Source organism: Cibotium barometz, chromosome 28 (genome assembly GCF_041138505.1).
Source record: "Cibotium barometz isolate CiBa-2024 chromosome 28, ASM4113850v1, whole genome shotgun sequence".
Taxonomy (NCBI): Eukaryota; Viridiplantae; Streptophyta; class Polypodiopsida; order Cyatheales; family Cibotiaceae; genus Cibotium; species Cibotium barometz.
The window spans coordinates 18928591-18946405 of NC_141073.1; the positions used below are offsets into that span (position 1 = coordinate 18928591).

Genomic DNA, 17815 nt, shown 5'->3' on the forward strand with positions numbered 1-17815 from the left:
ATGCCCCAAAGGTATTCTAATATATATATGTGTGTGTGTGTGTGCATATATATATTATACACAAATATATATTTGCACACACACACACACACACACACACACACATGCTAAGAGCTCTCTCTCTCTCTCTCTCTCTCTCTCTCTCTCTCTCTTTTACACACCACTATGAGGATAACATTTCGTCCTCCATCGGTCCATGTGTGATCCAGTTGATGCCAACAGCCCTATCAATAACCCTACTTTCATGGGATTATTAATTAACACCATTTTTGTGTACACAATCTTCGTTTGCATTCCTTTTATATCCTCTTCCATTTCCAAAGTTAAATTACTATGAACTTTCAAATTAACTCTAGTACCAAAGGATTTTCAAGTAGTGTTCTTCTATTCAGATCACCACATGGTTGAGGGTGGATTTAACTAATAATAACTTGTGGGCTTGGAGACTCTTTAACAAATCTTTGTTTGAGAAGACTTTTCCTTGCGTATATATATGTACACACATATATATATAGACGTGATGTGCCACATGTAACGCCTGCGCACGAACATTACATGTGGCATGTCAAACACGCCATGAGAAAAGCCTGAAAATGGGCATACACATGGTGTGTCAAACACGCCATGTGTAATGTCCAGGCGCGGGCGTTACACGTAGAGTGCCACATGTAATGCTCATGCGCCTGAGCATTACATGTCGCTCGTGTTTGACGCGTCATGTGTAATGCTCAAGCGTGGGCGTTACACATCGAGCCATTGTTTGTGCGCCGCGTGTAATGCCTTCAACATGGCATTACATAATATGGCATGCCACATGTAATTCTATGAAATACATGTGGCATGCCACGTGTATTACCTGACGAGCGATAGTAATACACATGGCCTTGAATGTGGCAAGCCACATGTATTGCTAGCACTCGAGCAATACATGTGTCATGCCACGTGTATTGCTAGCACTCGAGCAATACATGTGTCATGCCACGTGTATTGCTAGCACTCGAGCAATACATGTGTCATGCCACGTGTATCGCCCACGCTCGAGCAATACATGTGGCACCTGCCACACTGGTTGGCAGGCGCCGTTTTAAATGGCTATTTCTTCCTTCCTCACCTCCATTGCCTCCCACAAACCGCCCACCCTCCTACGCCCAGCTACCCGCCCTCCTCTCCCCTCTCACCCTCCTATGCCTAGCCACCCTCCTCTCCCCTCTCACACCCTCCTATGCCTAGCCACCCTCCTCTCCTCTCCCCTCTCACCCTCCTATGCCTAGCCACCCTCCTCTCACACTACGCCCCCCTCTCACCCTCTCCCTCCCACCCAGTTATCCCCCTCTCTCTCTCACCCTCTCACCCTCTCTCTCTCAAACTTTTCCTAGTCTCTCCCTATATCACTCTCTCAAATACTCTACATCCCCTCAATCTTGTCATCTCAAACCCTCTCATTTTCCCTTCTAGCGCATACTCTCAATCCCTCTCCTATATAGGTTCTATTTCACTCACAACCTCTCTTGGCATAGCAAGAAAGTAACATAATGCCTCCACGAACTCGTTTACAATCCAAGGCCTTCATTGAAAATCCAGGCAAGATTACACTATCTTAGGATGTGGGCATGTCACAAGTTTGCCACATCAAGCGACATGACCAATACATCTAGATTACAAGTTGTATAGCGAGGGTTGCTCCTATAACGCCCTGACAATAATCATGTCGCCAGTAGTAGTGATGCCACGATTGCTGAAGAAGAGGAGTCTGTAAAGGAGAGTTTCGGCCAAGTGATTGATCAACACATCTCCACGAATCGGGTGGAGGATCACTTGTTGGTTGATGAACAACACCGCCTTCCCAGAGTGCCTCTCTATGTCACCTCCTTGCAAACCTTGCAATCCGCACGGATGAGGATTCCATTCAAGGATTGATTAAAAGCCTGGAAGAAAGCACCTACTACACAACAATGGCGGTGTTCATTTTCTCAGAGAGTTTCCCAGGCTAAGAGCCCATTCCATTCGATCGTCAAAGTGCAATTGGCCTTGACCTATCATTGTCCAGAGAGTTTGACATGGTACTAGAGCAGACGGAAGGATGGCAACACATGGTCGGGATGATATTTGTTGCCTGGGATGGAAACCATCATCTCAAAGCTTGACAAGAATGGGCAAGAACCACATAGCTTATAGAGAGAAGGCTCCAAAGGTGAATTGTAGGGTGGTTCTACAAGAGGAGGATGCTGAGGTCTTGATGGTGTTGCGCATGATAAACAAGTAAGTGGACTATTGTGAGATCCATGTTCCCACCGAGCAACAGATTCGGGATACTAGCAGCGGAAGTAGCACTTCTCACGTGGGACAGGGGTCCCACATTCGGGGCCTCACCCACGGATATCCGGATAAGAGACTAATCCGTCGGTTGTTCCAAAACCGAACCCGGAAAAACTTCCTTTACCGGAAAGCACGGGCGATTCCACCAGGATAACTTTTTACTCTAATGTAGTCAAGATCATTTCTGATCGAGCTGATCCAATTACATCTATAAGATACTTGGTCAGATCAAGGGAGAAACTTGCACTTGGATCATTGGGATCAACGCTTTTTTCCCCATTCAAGAGGCACAGCCGTTGATTCCTATCCATAGAACAGTTACTGTCCAGGATTTATTTTATCTATCGTAAAAACAAAAGTTTGAGTCTCGATTTACGGATCCATCAGTCCAGCCTAACCCCATCCAGTCCCATGGGTTAGCCAACCGCCCAACCACTGTAGTGATGCGATCCAATTAAGAATTTGGTTAGGTTTTGTCCCGGGTACCAAGGAAAAGAGTTCCAAGGTCCCCTAGCCAGATGTTCATGCAAAAATAAAACTAGTCACACCACTCACACACCCAATATGAAATTGCCTTTTCACAGATTCAACCAGTTTAAAACAATCCTTTAATAAAACCATAGTATCACTGATCACAATCTTCCAATTTATCCGGTTGATTCTTAAATTTCCCATCATTCCTTCATCAGAGTATCTATGGCATCATTGGCAACTAGGACGCTCACCACCTGTCCACACAGGGGCCGTTTCCTAATCCCTAGCCCATAATACTCAGCAATATAATCACTTATCAAGATGGACTCTCATTGAAGATCAGCAAGATCAACCAACAGATCCATATAAAGAGCCATGGACTCATCCATTGAAAACCAGCAAGGTCAATCAACCAGATCCATGCCCGATTTCAGAAAACAACTCCTACTCTTGTTCCAATATCTTCCTCGACGCACGCGTGGGTATCCTAGGCGACCCAGAGCCCGAGCACCATATGGTCAGCACCCTCTAGGATCCTTCACTCGCAGGTGACCTAGCGCTTCACTCATAGGCCGCTTCCTTGGCCCCTCATCCACCGTACCGGAAGCTCACCATTTTAATCGCACCGAGGCTGGTCAAGACCTCGGCCGACCTTGCTATGCGAGACGTCCTTCATTGACTCTCCGTCAGCAGTTGCAACTTTATCATCATGACCTTAATCACAAGACGGTCAAAATGCTCCCCCCAGCATTCTTGACATAAAACAATCATTTACAAACAGCATTTACAAACAGTTTACAAATACAGTTTCTATATTAACTCTCATTTTTCCACATTATCCCTCATCAACCCACCTTACTTATTCCACATTCCATATCCACATTCACATCCATACATCCACATCTACATGCATACATCCACCTCCACATTCACATCCACATCTATACATCTACATCTATACGTCTATACATCTACATCTATACATCTACATCTACACGTCTATATCCACATCTACATCTACATCTATACATCTACATCTACACGTCTACATCCACCTCCACATTCACATCCACATCTATACATCTACATCTATACGTCTATACATCTACATCTACATGCATACATCCACAACTTCATTCACATCCACATCTATACATCTACATCCATACATCCACATCTCCATTCACATCCCCATCTATACATCTACCTCTACATGCATACATCCACATCTCCATTCACATCTATATCTATACATCTACATCTACATGCATACCTCCACACCTCCATGATTACAATAAAATTCTTTTAATTAATCTAGGATGATAATTCCTAGAATATGGTAGGAAGTCCTCTTTTTATGCTTTGAATGAAATTATTTTATGCGTAATTTCTATAAAAATTTTGCCATAGCTCCGCTACTATGACTGATAAATCTCAATTTTTTCTAAGGGATAAGGCTTATCATTAAGGAAATAATTAGAATGGTCTCTAATTGGATCATCAATCCATAATGGATTGAATCATCGATATACATAAACTAAAAGCATAGAAAAAAGCCATTAATTTGGCCTCAAGCATAGCTTAATCTTGGATTAAGGAAAAGCCTTATGAAAAGCTTCATTTGGATTGAAAAGGGTCATGAGTATAACCATTTCTTAAGTGAGAGAGAGAAAAACCATTAGAATTAAATATAAATAGCATTTTATGTAATTCTTTACTATCATTAATTAATTAACTTCAATAGCAAAAACCATACCAATTAAGCTTCTCAAGCTTGAGAGAGGTTGAGAAGAGAGAATCATTGAGAAATTATAGAAAAGATCAAAATTCACTATACTTACCTTATAATTTGCTTGATTCTTTATTCACGGTAGAGGCCCCCAACCAATCAATTGGTTTAGTATGTTGATGGAGCCACCAATGGAGATTGAAGAAAGAGAGAAGTGTCAAAAACTAGTGAATTATTAAAGAATTCACAGTTCTTGGCTTAGGTGGAGTAGAGTAACAATGCATAAGACACTATCTCTTTTTCAACAAGGGAAGGCTTCTATTTATAGGAAAAATTGAGCTCCTAACCAAACAAACTGATTCTAGAATTTTCCAAGTCAGTTTGGTTGAATTTGGACTAGATTTGGACCTAGTTTAGTTACTTTTTGATTCGATTTGGTTCCATTTTGATTTGGTTTGGTTCAAGAGATATGAGAGATAAAAATATCACATTATTTTTTAGTTTAAAACTTATTCAAGCATGTGAAATATGCACCTCCTTTAAAGAACTCCCCTTCCTTACATATGTGTCAAAATTCTATTGCTCATAGTTTTTTTACTAATAAACCTTGTACATTTTCAACTCTTCATCTTATGTGAAATATGCACCTTCTTTAAAGAACTCTCCTTCCTTACATATGTGTCAAAATTTTATTGCTCATAATTTTTTACTAATAAACCTTGTTCATTTTCAACTCTTCATCTTATGTGAAATATGCACCTTCTTTAAAGAACTCTCCTTCCTTACATATGTGTCAAAATTTTATTGTTCATAGTTTTTTACTAATAAACCTTGTACATTTTTAACTCTTCATCTTATGTGAGCATTTACTCATTTTTGGATACCCAAAATATCTCATATTTTTAATATTGCTCATAGTTTTTTTACTAATAAACCTTGTACATTTTCAACTCTTCATCTTATGTGAGCATTTACTCATTTTTGGGTATCTTCTTTTACAATTTGGATTTATCTCCTCCCTACACATGGATTGATGCTATTGGCCCATAGGAACCTTAATTGGACCATAATCCAAAAATTTCTGAAAATCTAGATCCTTAGACTAAGGTTCTTTATACCTATTTCCAATTAATTCCAATTGCACATTGGAAAATTCTTTTTGAATTTCTGTTTCAGGGAAACTTATTTTAATAAGATGAGTTATTTTTCTATCCAAAAATATTCATAATCTGAATATTCTCTCTCTAGAATAATTTTCTCTCTCTAGGCTAAAACAATTAGAAGCAAGGTCTTTATATTTCTGAAGAGGGATTGATTACAGGGGAAGATACTAGACATCAAAAAGGGGGTTGGGGGAGGAATCTTACATTCTACCCCACTTAAAAAATGCGAGATGTCCTCATCTCGCAAACTATGATAATTTCGCAAGATGCACGAATATGAGACTTAGAGAGAAATTTTAATCAAGATTAACCACCAAGAAAAGTCTTAAAGAAAGCAAGATAAGAACAAGATTTAAACTTTATTCATTCTCGGAACTTATACAGTAAAGATAGAAGAACTCTTTACACTTCCATAAGCCCGTCCATCATATGGCCACAAAAGCAGCACTCACAAGCTGCACAAGTATAGGGTAACTCATCTATGGGAATGATTCTGCTGGTTATTACCGCACCTATCTCAGTGGTATGAGGTGATCTAACAAAAGGACCTCTGAGAGGCAAGCCAAAAATGGGATAAAGGCATATCTTCTCATGAGGAAGAAAACACGCCAGTAAGAAGACCCGCTCAGAAAACCCAAGATGCCTTGATCTCATGACGCAGTAGTATCGGGGGCCCAAACCCAAAGCTTCAATAACCATGGCCAAGCGGACATTGTTACGAAAGTGCTGCTGACCCTAGATTGTTACCCTAGTTATGTTTTGATAGGTCCGCCATTTGGTCTGAGCTACAGAAGTTCCTAGGTGAGGAAAAAGTGAGCGCTCATATAGTTCTATAAATTCTTTCTTCACAGACTCTCTTGCGTCTTGAAGGTGAGAAATCATCAGGGATAAAACTAATTCTTGTTGCCAAGCCATGAAGGAGATTAAGAAAGAAAGGAGATTGATGGGAGTAAGATTACTGTGAGCGACAAGTAAAAGTTACGACTTATATAAAGGAAGGAGCTAGCGTAACTTAGAAGCCAACGGTAACTTGCCACTGAAGTTTTACCGTCTTTCCATGATTTGTGTTTGACACATTTTTCTATAGAAGGTATTAAGAATTTTGAGATGAGGAGATAAAAGAAGCTTGTAGGCTAAGTCACCTACTTTCATTGAATTCAGATATAAGGGTCACAATATCTGGGGGATAACTTCTTATACTCCCCAAGAGATAAAGAACTTCTTTTGGGCCGTACTCGAATGAAAACCAAAACCTTGGTATCCAAAACACCGATTCTCACTTCTGAACTCATTGTTCTAAATCTTTAAAACAGGTGGGGCTCCTGAGAAGTATTCTAGGGAAAGGGTCTTCCTTTTTTAAACAGAAACTTTCTTTTATTTTAGAGAGGGAATAATTATAAGATCAGAAAGGAAGATTCTTACTCCTGTATACCTCGAAGGTTGGGGAGGAATCTTACATCTATCTTGTTTTTTTTGTGATTAAAATGAAAAACATATTATATGTGATCATTATACTAATTTATTATGCATGCAAAATTGCTAGGATGACAAGCATTCATGTGCCAAACACAATGGCACATCACATATTCATGATGTAGCATGTGGGGCTTGTCGTTCCACAGTCGTTGTCGTTAAAGTTTAGTTTGACGAGGATCGTGTGTAGGCAGAGAAAGCTCTTAAGCATCATGGGGCCTAAAGATCTAAGTGGTTGAAGCTTCCCATGGCACTCCTCTCTTAATTGGTGTTCAAGGTATGTGTGCACCTCATAAACACACTACAATAAGGTTATATTTGGATTTCCATAGATGTTGTTTCTAAAACAGAAATACATTGTAATTTAAGTTTGATGCCACATACCAAAAGAAAGTTAGTGGCCTGCCTGAGCAAGGGAGTAGAGAGTACAATCAGAATGCAGACATGTTTGATAAGAATTACAAAGATGCCCTCAAGGAGACGGAGGTGCTATTTCCAAAGAGAGGACATGAATTGGCATAAATAGCCAACTCGACTGTGCGGCAAAGAGTTCTTCAAGAAGGTGATCTCTTACTAGGGTTGGGGTGAAAAGACGAGCAGATTCACTACTCCCAAGCTAGCAGAGATCGCTCGTGCATATATTCCAAATGCAGAGTAAGATTATACATCTCTCGACGCATTAAACTTTTTTTGATATGTAGCTAGACACATAAAGTTGGTTCACAATGCAGGAAATGTAGGCATGTGTACTGGTTCCAATTGACCGAGTACATGCTATATCTCTATGCGAAGTTGGAGGAGAACTCACCTGCCACCACAGCCAACATGCATAAGAGAGCCACATGCGACTCTGGGGTGGGTATTGTGGATGCCTTGAAAGCTTTAGAGAGACACACTTTGAAAAGGCATTCCCAAGGTGGAAAGGATACTTGCATGTCACCCTAGACCCTGACCAACACACTTGCCATACATGGCATGGAGCCTATTGTATAGGTATGTAGTAGCATAATCAATATTGAGTGTCTCATTTTATTGTTAATCTAGTATTGAAAGAGTATTAAAATGTTTATGTATTAGGTGGTGGAGAAATTGTGTGTAATGTATTCCCGAGCACCCTTAAGACGCATGGGTGTAGTCCGAGAGAGAGGAGACATGATTGTATCCTAAGGACTGGATCGATGAGCTGCAGGGCAAGGAGACATGGACATCTTGCCCATGGTGGATAGACTACCCCAAGGGAGAGTTTTCTTTTAGCGAGGCTAAGCAGTTTTAGAGTAAGTATCATTGTGTAGGGTAGAATGTTTGTATGAACTATGACGTTTGTGTAGGGAGTTTATAGTTGCTATATGGGTTTGATACAAGAGAAAGAAGGGCAAGAAGCAGGCCATCGAGAAGAAACCCAAGGATAAGGGCAAAAAGCTTGCCGTAGCATCTCCATCATCCAGTAACCATGATAGCAATGCCCAAAAAGAGGTCATGGCTAGAGTGGGAAGGGGAAGATGATGATGAGGATGCTGAGGAGAGTGCCCCTGAGGATGATGAGTGTTGGTCGGTAGGAGTCCCATGCAAGGGGTGATGTTCAAAGGATCCTGAGTGGTGAGAGTGAAGAGCATGGGACGGAGAGTCCAAAAGAAGAAGGACGGAACTCTCTGCCTCTGCATAGATTATCAAGGGCTAAATCAAGTCATTGTCAAGAATAAGTATCCTATCTCTCGCATCGACGAGCTTCTTGACAGGCTTTATGGGACCAAAGTTTTCTCAAAAATAGATTTGAGGTCTGGTTACTATCAGATCAGAGTCAAGGAAGCAGATATACCCAAGACAGCCTTCAATACCCATTATGTGGCCACTATGAGTTTACTGTAATGTCATTTGGGTTAACCAATACTCCTGCAACCTTCAACCACCTAATGCAAGATATATTCCATCCTTACTTGAATGAGCTAGTGCTTGTTTTTTTATGACATCTTAATCTACTCCAAATCAATGGAAGAGCACGAGGAGCATGTGCGTAGGGTTCTGCAATTGCTGCACAGGCATAAACTCTATGCCAAGAAGAGCAAATGTACTTTCTTTACTCATCAAATTGAGTATCTTGGGTTCATCGTCTCCAAAGATGGCATCTCATCAGTAGACCCCGCCAAGGTCAAAGATATACTGGAGTGGCCACTCCCTAAATCAATTCATGAAGTTCATGGGTTTTTGGGAATCACAGGATGGTATAGTATTTTTATCAAGGATTATATCTTGGTAGCTGCACCCTTGATGGATCTTCTTAAGAAGGATTACAAAATAGTGTGGCTACCAATCCATCAAGGATTATATCTTGGTAGCTGCACCCTTGATGGATCTTCTTAAGAAGGATTACAAAATAGTGTGGCTACCAATCCATCAAAACAGTTTTGATCAGCTCAAGGCCGTTATTACTTCTGCCCTAGTCCTGAAACTTCCTGATTTCACCAAGGAATTGAAGTGGTTACTGATGCCAGTAGTTTAGCACTTGGTGGTGTCTTAGGCCAAGAAGGAAGACCAATCGCTTATACTTCCCGCAAGCTGAAGAAATATGAAGCAAATTATGCCACCCATGATTTGGAGCTCTTAGAAGTTGTTCATTGCCTCAAATTATGGAGACATTATCTCTTGGGGGGGCAAATTCCAGCCTGTAACTAACCACAAAAGTCTGAAGTGGATCTTCACCCAGCCTAACCTCAACATGCAGCAAAGGAGATGGATTGAAATTCTACAAGAATATGACTTCGATATCAAATTTCGCCCTGGGAAAGATAATGTGGTAGCAGATGCACTTAGTCGCAAATCTTTCTTAAGTGCAATTTCAATGCCAAATGATCATATATACTGGTCAAGGTGAAAGAAGTCTCATCTCATGATCCAGATTATCAGAGAATGGTGAAGTAAGTAGAAGAAGGGGGAAATTCATAGAAAGAGAAGAATCTAATCAAGCGATACTCCACTCATGAAGGAAGCCTACTTCACAGGCTATGTATCCCTAAGGATCCTGCTTTAAAGAAACTAATCCTCCATGAAGCTCATGATAGTCCTGCTCTGCAAGACACCTAGGCTATGCAAAAACATTAAATGCTGTAAGAAGGAGCTTTCATTGGGCAGGCTTGAAAAATGATGTCCTTCGGTACTTGAAGCAATGTCTCTCATGCCAAAGGATTAAAGCTGAAAGGATCAAGATTCTTGGGAAACTTCAACCCTTGGATATTCCCCAAATGAAGTAGGAGTGCATTAGTATGGATTTTGTCACACGTCTCCCTACTATACAAGGAGGATATGACTCCATTCTGGTAGCAGTGTACTTACTTACCAAAGTAGCTCACATTATACCAGCAAAGAAGACCTTCAAAGCTTTTGATGTTGCTTGAATATTCATCAAGGAAGTCTTCAAACTTCATGGTCTCCCAAAGAGGATAGTAAGTGACCAGGATTTTGACTTCACTTCAAAGTTCTGGCAGTCCTTATTTCAAGCCTTGGTTACTCAACTTTGCTTTAGTACAGCTTATCATCCCCAGAGACTAGTGGCCAGACTGAGAGAGTCAATCAAGTAATTGAAGACATTCTCATAGCATATTGTGGACGGGAACCAAGAAGATGGATTCAATACCTTCCTCTGGTAGAATTTGCCTACAATACATCTTATCATCAGAGCATAGGAATGTCACCATTCAAAGCACTCTATGGGCAAGAATGCTTATCTCCTCTAAATTTCTATGATATGACCTTAAGAGTTGAGGTATCCAAGAAAATGCTCGAAGAGATGGAGGAACAGACCAAGGCAATCCAAAAGGATATTAAAGCTGCTCAAGATCGGTAAAAGTATTATGCTTACACCAAGAGGTCTGAAAGGATCTTCAAGGAAGGAGACAAAGTTCTTCTATGAGTGTGACCCAAACGAAGTTCTCTATCACTTGGGAAATATAAGAAGCTCAGTCCTAGGTATTGCGGTCCCTACACAGCTATCAAGTGCCTATAAACTCCAGCTCCCAGTCCATATCAAAATCCACAATGTATTTCATGTAAGTTTGTTAAAACCTAATGTACCCAGTCTCGATCATATTCTTGATAATGAACAAGTTGTAATCCCTACTCAAGGAGTCCTTGAATTACATCCCAGTAGGATCATAGATTTTAGAGAAAGGCAACTCCGAAATAGAACTCTTGTAGAACATCTAATACAATGGAAAGATTACCTTGAAGAGGATGCAACTTGGGAAGATGAAGCTACACTCTTAAAGGATTATCCCCAATTCATGACGAGATGAGGACATCTCAATTTCTTTAAGGGGGGAAGGATGTAACACGCCTATCTTCATTAATAAAAAATTGTCCATGTAATAGATGAATTTATGAGTTTTTATGGTATAAAATTCAGTAATTTTATTAAACAAGCCATTTCTACTTAGAATCTTCAAATTTCGAGTCCAAATTTGGAATCTGCGTGCGATTTTGCCTTAATGTAGGATTTTACAACATCCAAAACAGACACCAGATCAAGTTTATATGCGAATTTAAAACGACGACCTTTAAACCTTAATAAATGCACGACCGGGCGTCCAATTGACGAATGGTCTACACCCCAATGACCAGGGGAACATCCCGAACATTTTCCCCAAAAAAAATTTTCACCCCCTCCCCCCCGCGGTTCGGCATGCAAATTGAGGCCGGCCTTTGGTCCTAGTGCAACCGTTGTACGGGCGCCCTGGTGTGAGTGTGTACGCACCGCCACGTGGACATCCATGTTGCCTCTGACCAAAAGGGTACATGCATACCACTCCTTTGCTTGTGCACCGCCACTGTACCTTTCCTCAGCCCATGCAGACCACTGATCGGCACACTTTGACAATACACCATCCTTTAAACCGTACTTTGCTCAGCGCCCACACCCGTACCCCACATCTATATAAACCCCCGGGGTACTCCATGGCCAGCATGCATTCTTGCGTAGAGTATACCATGCTTAAGGCCGTACCGCCAGCCCATACCATCCTTCTGCGCATCTGTACTGTACCTGCTGCTCCTTGTAGCTACAGGTACTGTATGGTAGCCTGAAGCCTGAAGGCACCCGACCCGTTTCTGTTGGAGCAGGTGAACACGAACCTTCAAGGTTGGTTGAAGGCGGCATGCCTTCAGGACCCGTATCTATTATTGGTTCTGACGAACCCGAGGGTGGCTCATCTTTAGGACCCGTATCTGTTGTCAGTTCTGAGACGAAGGAGGCTGTCTTAGGAATCGCTTCTGTTAGGGTTGTGGCTTCTTAGCCCATAGTGCTTGAAGGTTCTGACGAACCAGAAGGCATGTATTTGAGATCATTAGAAAAAAAGATTCCGAATTCACACCATATCGAATTCTCGCAGGTCTCATTGTCAATATTAGAATCATTAAGCATTCGAACGATGGATTACCAATTACTCAATTCTGCAATGTGGGGTGTGTGCTGCTAAAGTGTCTAATAGCTCTTGACCCCAGCTCATTACATGTTTTCAATGGTTCACCCACCTATAATGTGCGAAACTCGCCTCCGCCAGTTTATGAAGATCATCCCTTCTTTTACGAACATTTCCCTTTCTTTATCTCAGAACATTAATCCAAGCTCTAGGTATTTCTACTCATAGTACATCATTTGACAGCTGCTTCCATGATCCGACGAAAAGCTAAGGTTTCTTAACGTTCTTTGGCAATAATCTTGGGTACATTACGAGTAGTCCCTGCTGCGATCAACCGTAACCGCAGGATGCTCCTATAACTTATAACCCCCGCCAAAAATCTAAGCAATAATATTCCTTCGATTGCTTGAACGTGCCTTGGCTATCTTGCATAAAGCCAGATTAGGTTTTTTTGGTGTTCTTGTCGAAACACGCGGGCATACCCCAAACTTTTAGAGACATTTCGAAGCTCAAGTACGTGTTTTGTGATGTTTTTCCCTTCTACAATGACGAAGCAATTGATTTATGGTAGGCGTATTTTGCAATCTGTGTTTTTCCTTCTGCGTGCGGCCCTGAAAAGTGTTTATCATGCATCCGCCCCGCCTCAAGTATTGCCTTTAAATAATCTCATTAGCAAACGTTATGGGTGCGCCGTAAAACAATTTTTCATAGAAAAATATAAGTTTGTACAGTTCTTCGAGGAGGAAATGAATCTATCCATGCATCCCAACGTAGAATAAGATTCAATCAGAGTTCTTTCGATTTTCCTTACGGAAACGGAAAGCCCATCTATTTACTACGCTTTGCGATCAACAACATTAAAAAGACAAAGCAAAGGCCATGCGACTTGAACCTTTAACTCCCATGCATATGCAGAAGAGAGAAAAAGGGAAAAAACCGAACAGACTTAGAAGTCGTTGAAAGGAATATTTGAGCATGATTCTTTCGCACTTCTCCCAAAGATCTTTCCTATTAACGCAACTATTATTTTGCCCATTCATGGAGTTTTGTTTAGTACTTTTTTCAAACAATATGATTATCTATTGCTAGTATGTAACGTGGATTGGCTCGGTTTACTTAGTGTTATGTGCCTAGGAAGGCACATTCTGGGATGCGGAGGTTGAAAGCCATCGCTCGGATGGACTCCCTAACCGGCGGGGATTGGACCGCTGCCGAAAACCATAGCATGGGGACTATTCACTCGCCGCCCGCCGCAGGGCTAGTCGTACACAACGGGAGCAAGGTAACTCCCCCTAGTTTGTGGAATGTTCCGGGAGGCACTTGAGTCCGAACGCTATTATTCATGTGCGACCAACCCTCCGGGAGTAATTGTAAGAAACAGGTTCTATGTACGTAGTACCAAACGGCAAGTCAACTACCAGACGCGCAACCTAGGGATCACCCGAATGGACTCTATAGGGATTGACTTCAATATGAGTGGAGCATAGCTGCCCAATCCTTTGAGATCGAGGCTTTGCTGGCACGTATGGGTGAAAGATCCTACCGTAATGTACTCCGAAAATTACACCAGGCAACCCAAGTTGAGCATGCGACAATGCCCCTTAGCATGAAAAGCTCCGAGGAAAGGGAGGTAGATGATAGTGTGATATTCTGTAAACGGACACGCAGAAGCGTCCCCGACAAGTGTGCTACACAAAAAAGTAAATCGTGGTGGGATAAGAAAATTAGGAGAATGCAGTTGACAGACTGGGAAATTTCCCGATCCCGAATCTCATATGAGACAACTGGAGTAAGCTTTGGGGCTGGCTACTTTTATAGCTGACGGACGATGGAACCTTAGCAAACGGAATGGGCGAAATGGAGATACCTACTCCTGTGAGTCATAGAGAATATACGCTTTGGAACTTGCCAAACAGTTGACTCCCCTGACCTGTATAGTGGTGGTAAGTAGGTCACTCTCGTAGTCAGACTAGCAAGTCGAGCTGCTCGCAAACAAATCTTCTTCGGGATTGTCCTAGGCATAAGCCCTGGACACACAACAATGGACATTCTATACTTCCCCCAAGTGGATGGCTACACCTGACTTGCTGAGCAAGATGCGTTGCGATTGGATCCCCCTCTGACGCATCAGAGGAGCCTCACTATAAGTCCTAGAGTAATAAGTGCGGTACGGTAAAGCAACACGGCGCATAATTTCCTTCCAGAGACCCAAACTCGCTGAAAGCCAAATGGAGTTCTCCATGCCAACGAGACTTTCGTAGTCAACACAAATAATCGTCCAACCGGGGAATCTTTGGTTCAAAATACGGACCTTCGGCCTTCTTTCATAGAGTGAAGGGCATGGGTGAAACCCTTGCTGAATGAAGGACGAAAGGACGAAGTGCAACGGTTGGTAATTTTGAAGCGGATTCGGATGCGTCATAGAACTTGAATTCAGGCAACTAGGATATGACGTAAGCCACGTGCTCTGAACACATAAACCAGTGTTCGATTTGAAAGGTTCGCTTATGTGGGACACGCATTCCACGGTTCAGGCCCGGTAGTTCCCGTAAATCTCCAGAAGTCATGAACGAGCCACATGCAGGGAAACTTGCACGTGTGGTTCTAACCAGAGAGGGAAGACCTACCCCATCGGTTTCTAATAACCATCGTACCGGTTGCCCCGCTGGCGCACCCATAACGTTTGCTAATCTACTATATAATAATGGTATGAAAGACAATTCGACATATTTTCGCAAAATATTGCCACTATTAAGTACGGCTAGTACTATTGCTACGTGCTTGGATTATTTCAAGCGGGAGAGGTTGAATGCTTTTGAATCTATTGTATTAACTTCACCATCCACTCGCAGTATGCTTTTCATGGTCTTGGCCTGCGAGAACGAACCAGGTCAATCCAAAACATAAAAATTACCAACCGTATTCCTTACCTTTGGGCAGAGATCCACTACTCATAGCGATGGGTAACGTCTAATCACATCGCCCCACCCTAGTTATGTTAGGCCAGACGTTGGATAGCATCCCAGTGGACTGGATTAACTAAGTCCGAGAAGAACTGAGAACGGACTTCACCGAGGGATAGGGTCGTGTAGGAAGCTGTTCGAATAGCTCCAGAAGGCGTGTATGAAAGTACCTTAAAGGATTACTCGCATGGGTTCGGGCCGAATAGAGGGTGTCACATGGGACTGGAGTTCATAACAAAAAAAATGTACGGCAGCCTTCCTCTCAGCCCCCCCCAAATCTCCCAACTCTCAGATAAGCCCATTTCCAGCCAGCCAACACACCCTTGTGAGGGTAGAGTGTCCTTAGCTCTTCTCCCCCCATCCCCCCCCCAAGGTGTGAAGACACTTACAACACCAGCCCTCTCCACTCTTCAAAACATTTTTTCCCTTTCCTTAAGGACATCTCACAAATCCCCCCCCCATTGATAGGCCAATCACCTCTCGATGGTCTTATGTAGCTTGTGGTGGGCGCATTCAAGCTTATCATGCTTTGCTACTATGTATCTACATGTATACTACCATTTACATGTATAGTATGTATGTAAACCACATTGAAATGTTTATACTTGGTATGATCTCTAAATGTACACTCTCTAGATATACAATGTATGTACATCTTACTTGGTTGCTGCTTCTAATCTTAGTTCGTATATCATGTTTGATCTTGCCTAGTTGACACATCTTCCTATACTACTATGTATGCATAGTATTGTGCGTATCTTGCCTATTTTGGTCTTTGCATATGCAGGTATGTTATGTATCTACATGTCATTGTCCTATAGAAAATTTCAAGTTTCCTGGCATATTAACTCTATTCAAATATATCATGTCATCACAGTTTTATACGTTGTTTGAAGGCTTACATGTATTTGGTTTTTGTGATGCAAGGATTGTGAAGTTGTACACTATCAATGAAAGTTGTACGCTATATTATTTTAGTGAGCGAGAGGGCAATGGTCCTACAATTGCAGAGAAGCTATACACGTCCTTTTGGCATGTTTGAAAGTCAAGCATTAAAGTTAGGCTCCGGATTGTTCTAACAAGCTTCTTTTTGTGATTCTATTAAATGAATCCTTTTCCTATAGAAGAGTCTACAAAATGGATGTAGTTATGGAATATAAGAAACATTTTCTCTTGCAGGAGGGAGACTTTACCCCTTCGTGTGATGTGTTGACGACCCCTGTGTGTGTCTCAATTTTTTCTTTGAGGTTTTATACTTTGAGAGTTGGTATCATTGAATTAGTAAAATAAAATGCATAGTGATTATCTTGCAAGGTTTTTAAAAAAAGTGCATAATGTTAACGATTATTTAGCCAGTCAATCACAAAATAATCTCAGTGGATGTTCGCTTGAAGAGGGGAAAAAAAAAACACACGCCGTCTCTCTCGCAGTAGCCATGGAAGACGATCTCTTTACTTCGCGCAGACCTTCAACTCGGACGCGCAAGGTAGCCCCAAAGATGGGGGCTGCTCTCTCGGACGTCAACAACCGCTCGCAGGTCGGTCTCTGTCTCCCCCCCTCCCCCCCTCCCCCCGTGTGTGTGTGTTTTTTTGTTTGTATAGGGGCGTAGCAGACTCCTTTCAGCGGCCGCTTGGGTGTCGTTTGTGAGCTTTTTTTTAATGCATGAAATAAGTAGTTTCTCGGTGCTGCCATTCTCAGTCTCTTTTTTTTCCCTTCATAAACGAGATGGCCCAAAGAGTTTCGTGTATCACATGAAAAACAGTGAAATGATCTGCTCAAAGTTTTTGGACACGAGCTTGCCCGGTGCCTTACCACAGGTTACCTTTACCGTCTGACAAATTTTGGCTTCTGTTGACGCATCTTAGGCTGATAGTACAAGGTGTCCATGTCCCCTCCTTGATTAGATCATGCTGCTTATGCAACAATGCTTGATGGGACTTTGGAAACAGTCATCTCTTACGAATTATTTAGTCCCTACCAAAGCTAATCTCGGGGGATTCACTTATAAAGTATGTAACGTATCACCTGAGTTCACCAGAATGACATTTTTTATATCATTTTTTAGAAAAATTTATTTAGAGAAGGATGCCATTAATAGGATTTTGAAAAAAAGTTATAGATTTGTATTGAAAAAGGGTTAATTTTAAATATGCAAAATCTACAACAAAGAAAGAGTTTTAATGTATGTGATAGACTAGGTTTACATGTAATGAACTCCCTGAGAAGCTAATGAGCACATGACTGTAAAAGGCAGTGTCTCATATTATCTTGCAACCCTATGGAAAACAA

At 41.7% G+C, this 17815-nt stretch overlaps 1 protein-coding gene across 5 annotated transcripts in view; it reads left to right on the forward strand.

The window, feature by feature from the left end:
- The first annotated feature begins 16868 nt into the window (after window positions 1-16868).
- Window positions 16869-17815, forward strand: part of SEF (HIT-type Zinc finger family protein) — a 47061-nt gene continuing 46114 nt past the window's right edge. The window contains exons 1-3 of one of the 5 annotated variants that reach the window (XM_086822136.1): window positions 16956-17063; window positions 17289-17343; window positions 17431-17535. In XM_086822136.1, coding sequence (XP_086678262.1) covers window positions 17293-17343; window positions 17431-17535 — 156 coding nt within the window. In that variant the 5' untranslated portion in view covers window positions 16956-17063; window positions 17289-17292. Of the gene's footprint in view, window positions 17064-17288; window positions 17344-17430; window positions 17536-17815 lie in introns of all 5 variants that reach the window. The other 4 variants (XM_086822137.1, XM_086822139.1, XM_086822134.1 and 1 more) reach the window with 4 other exon arrangements.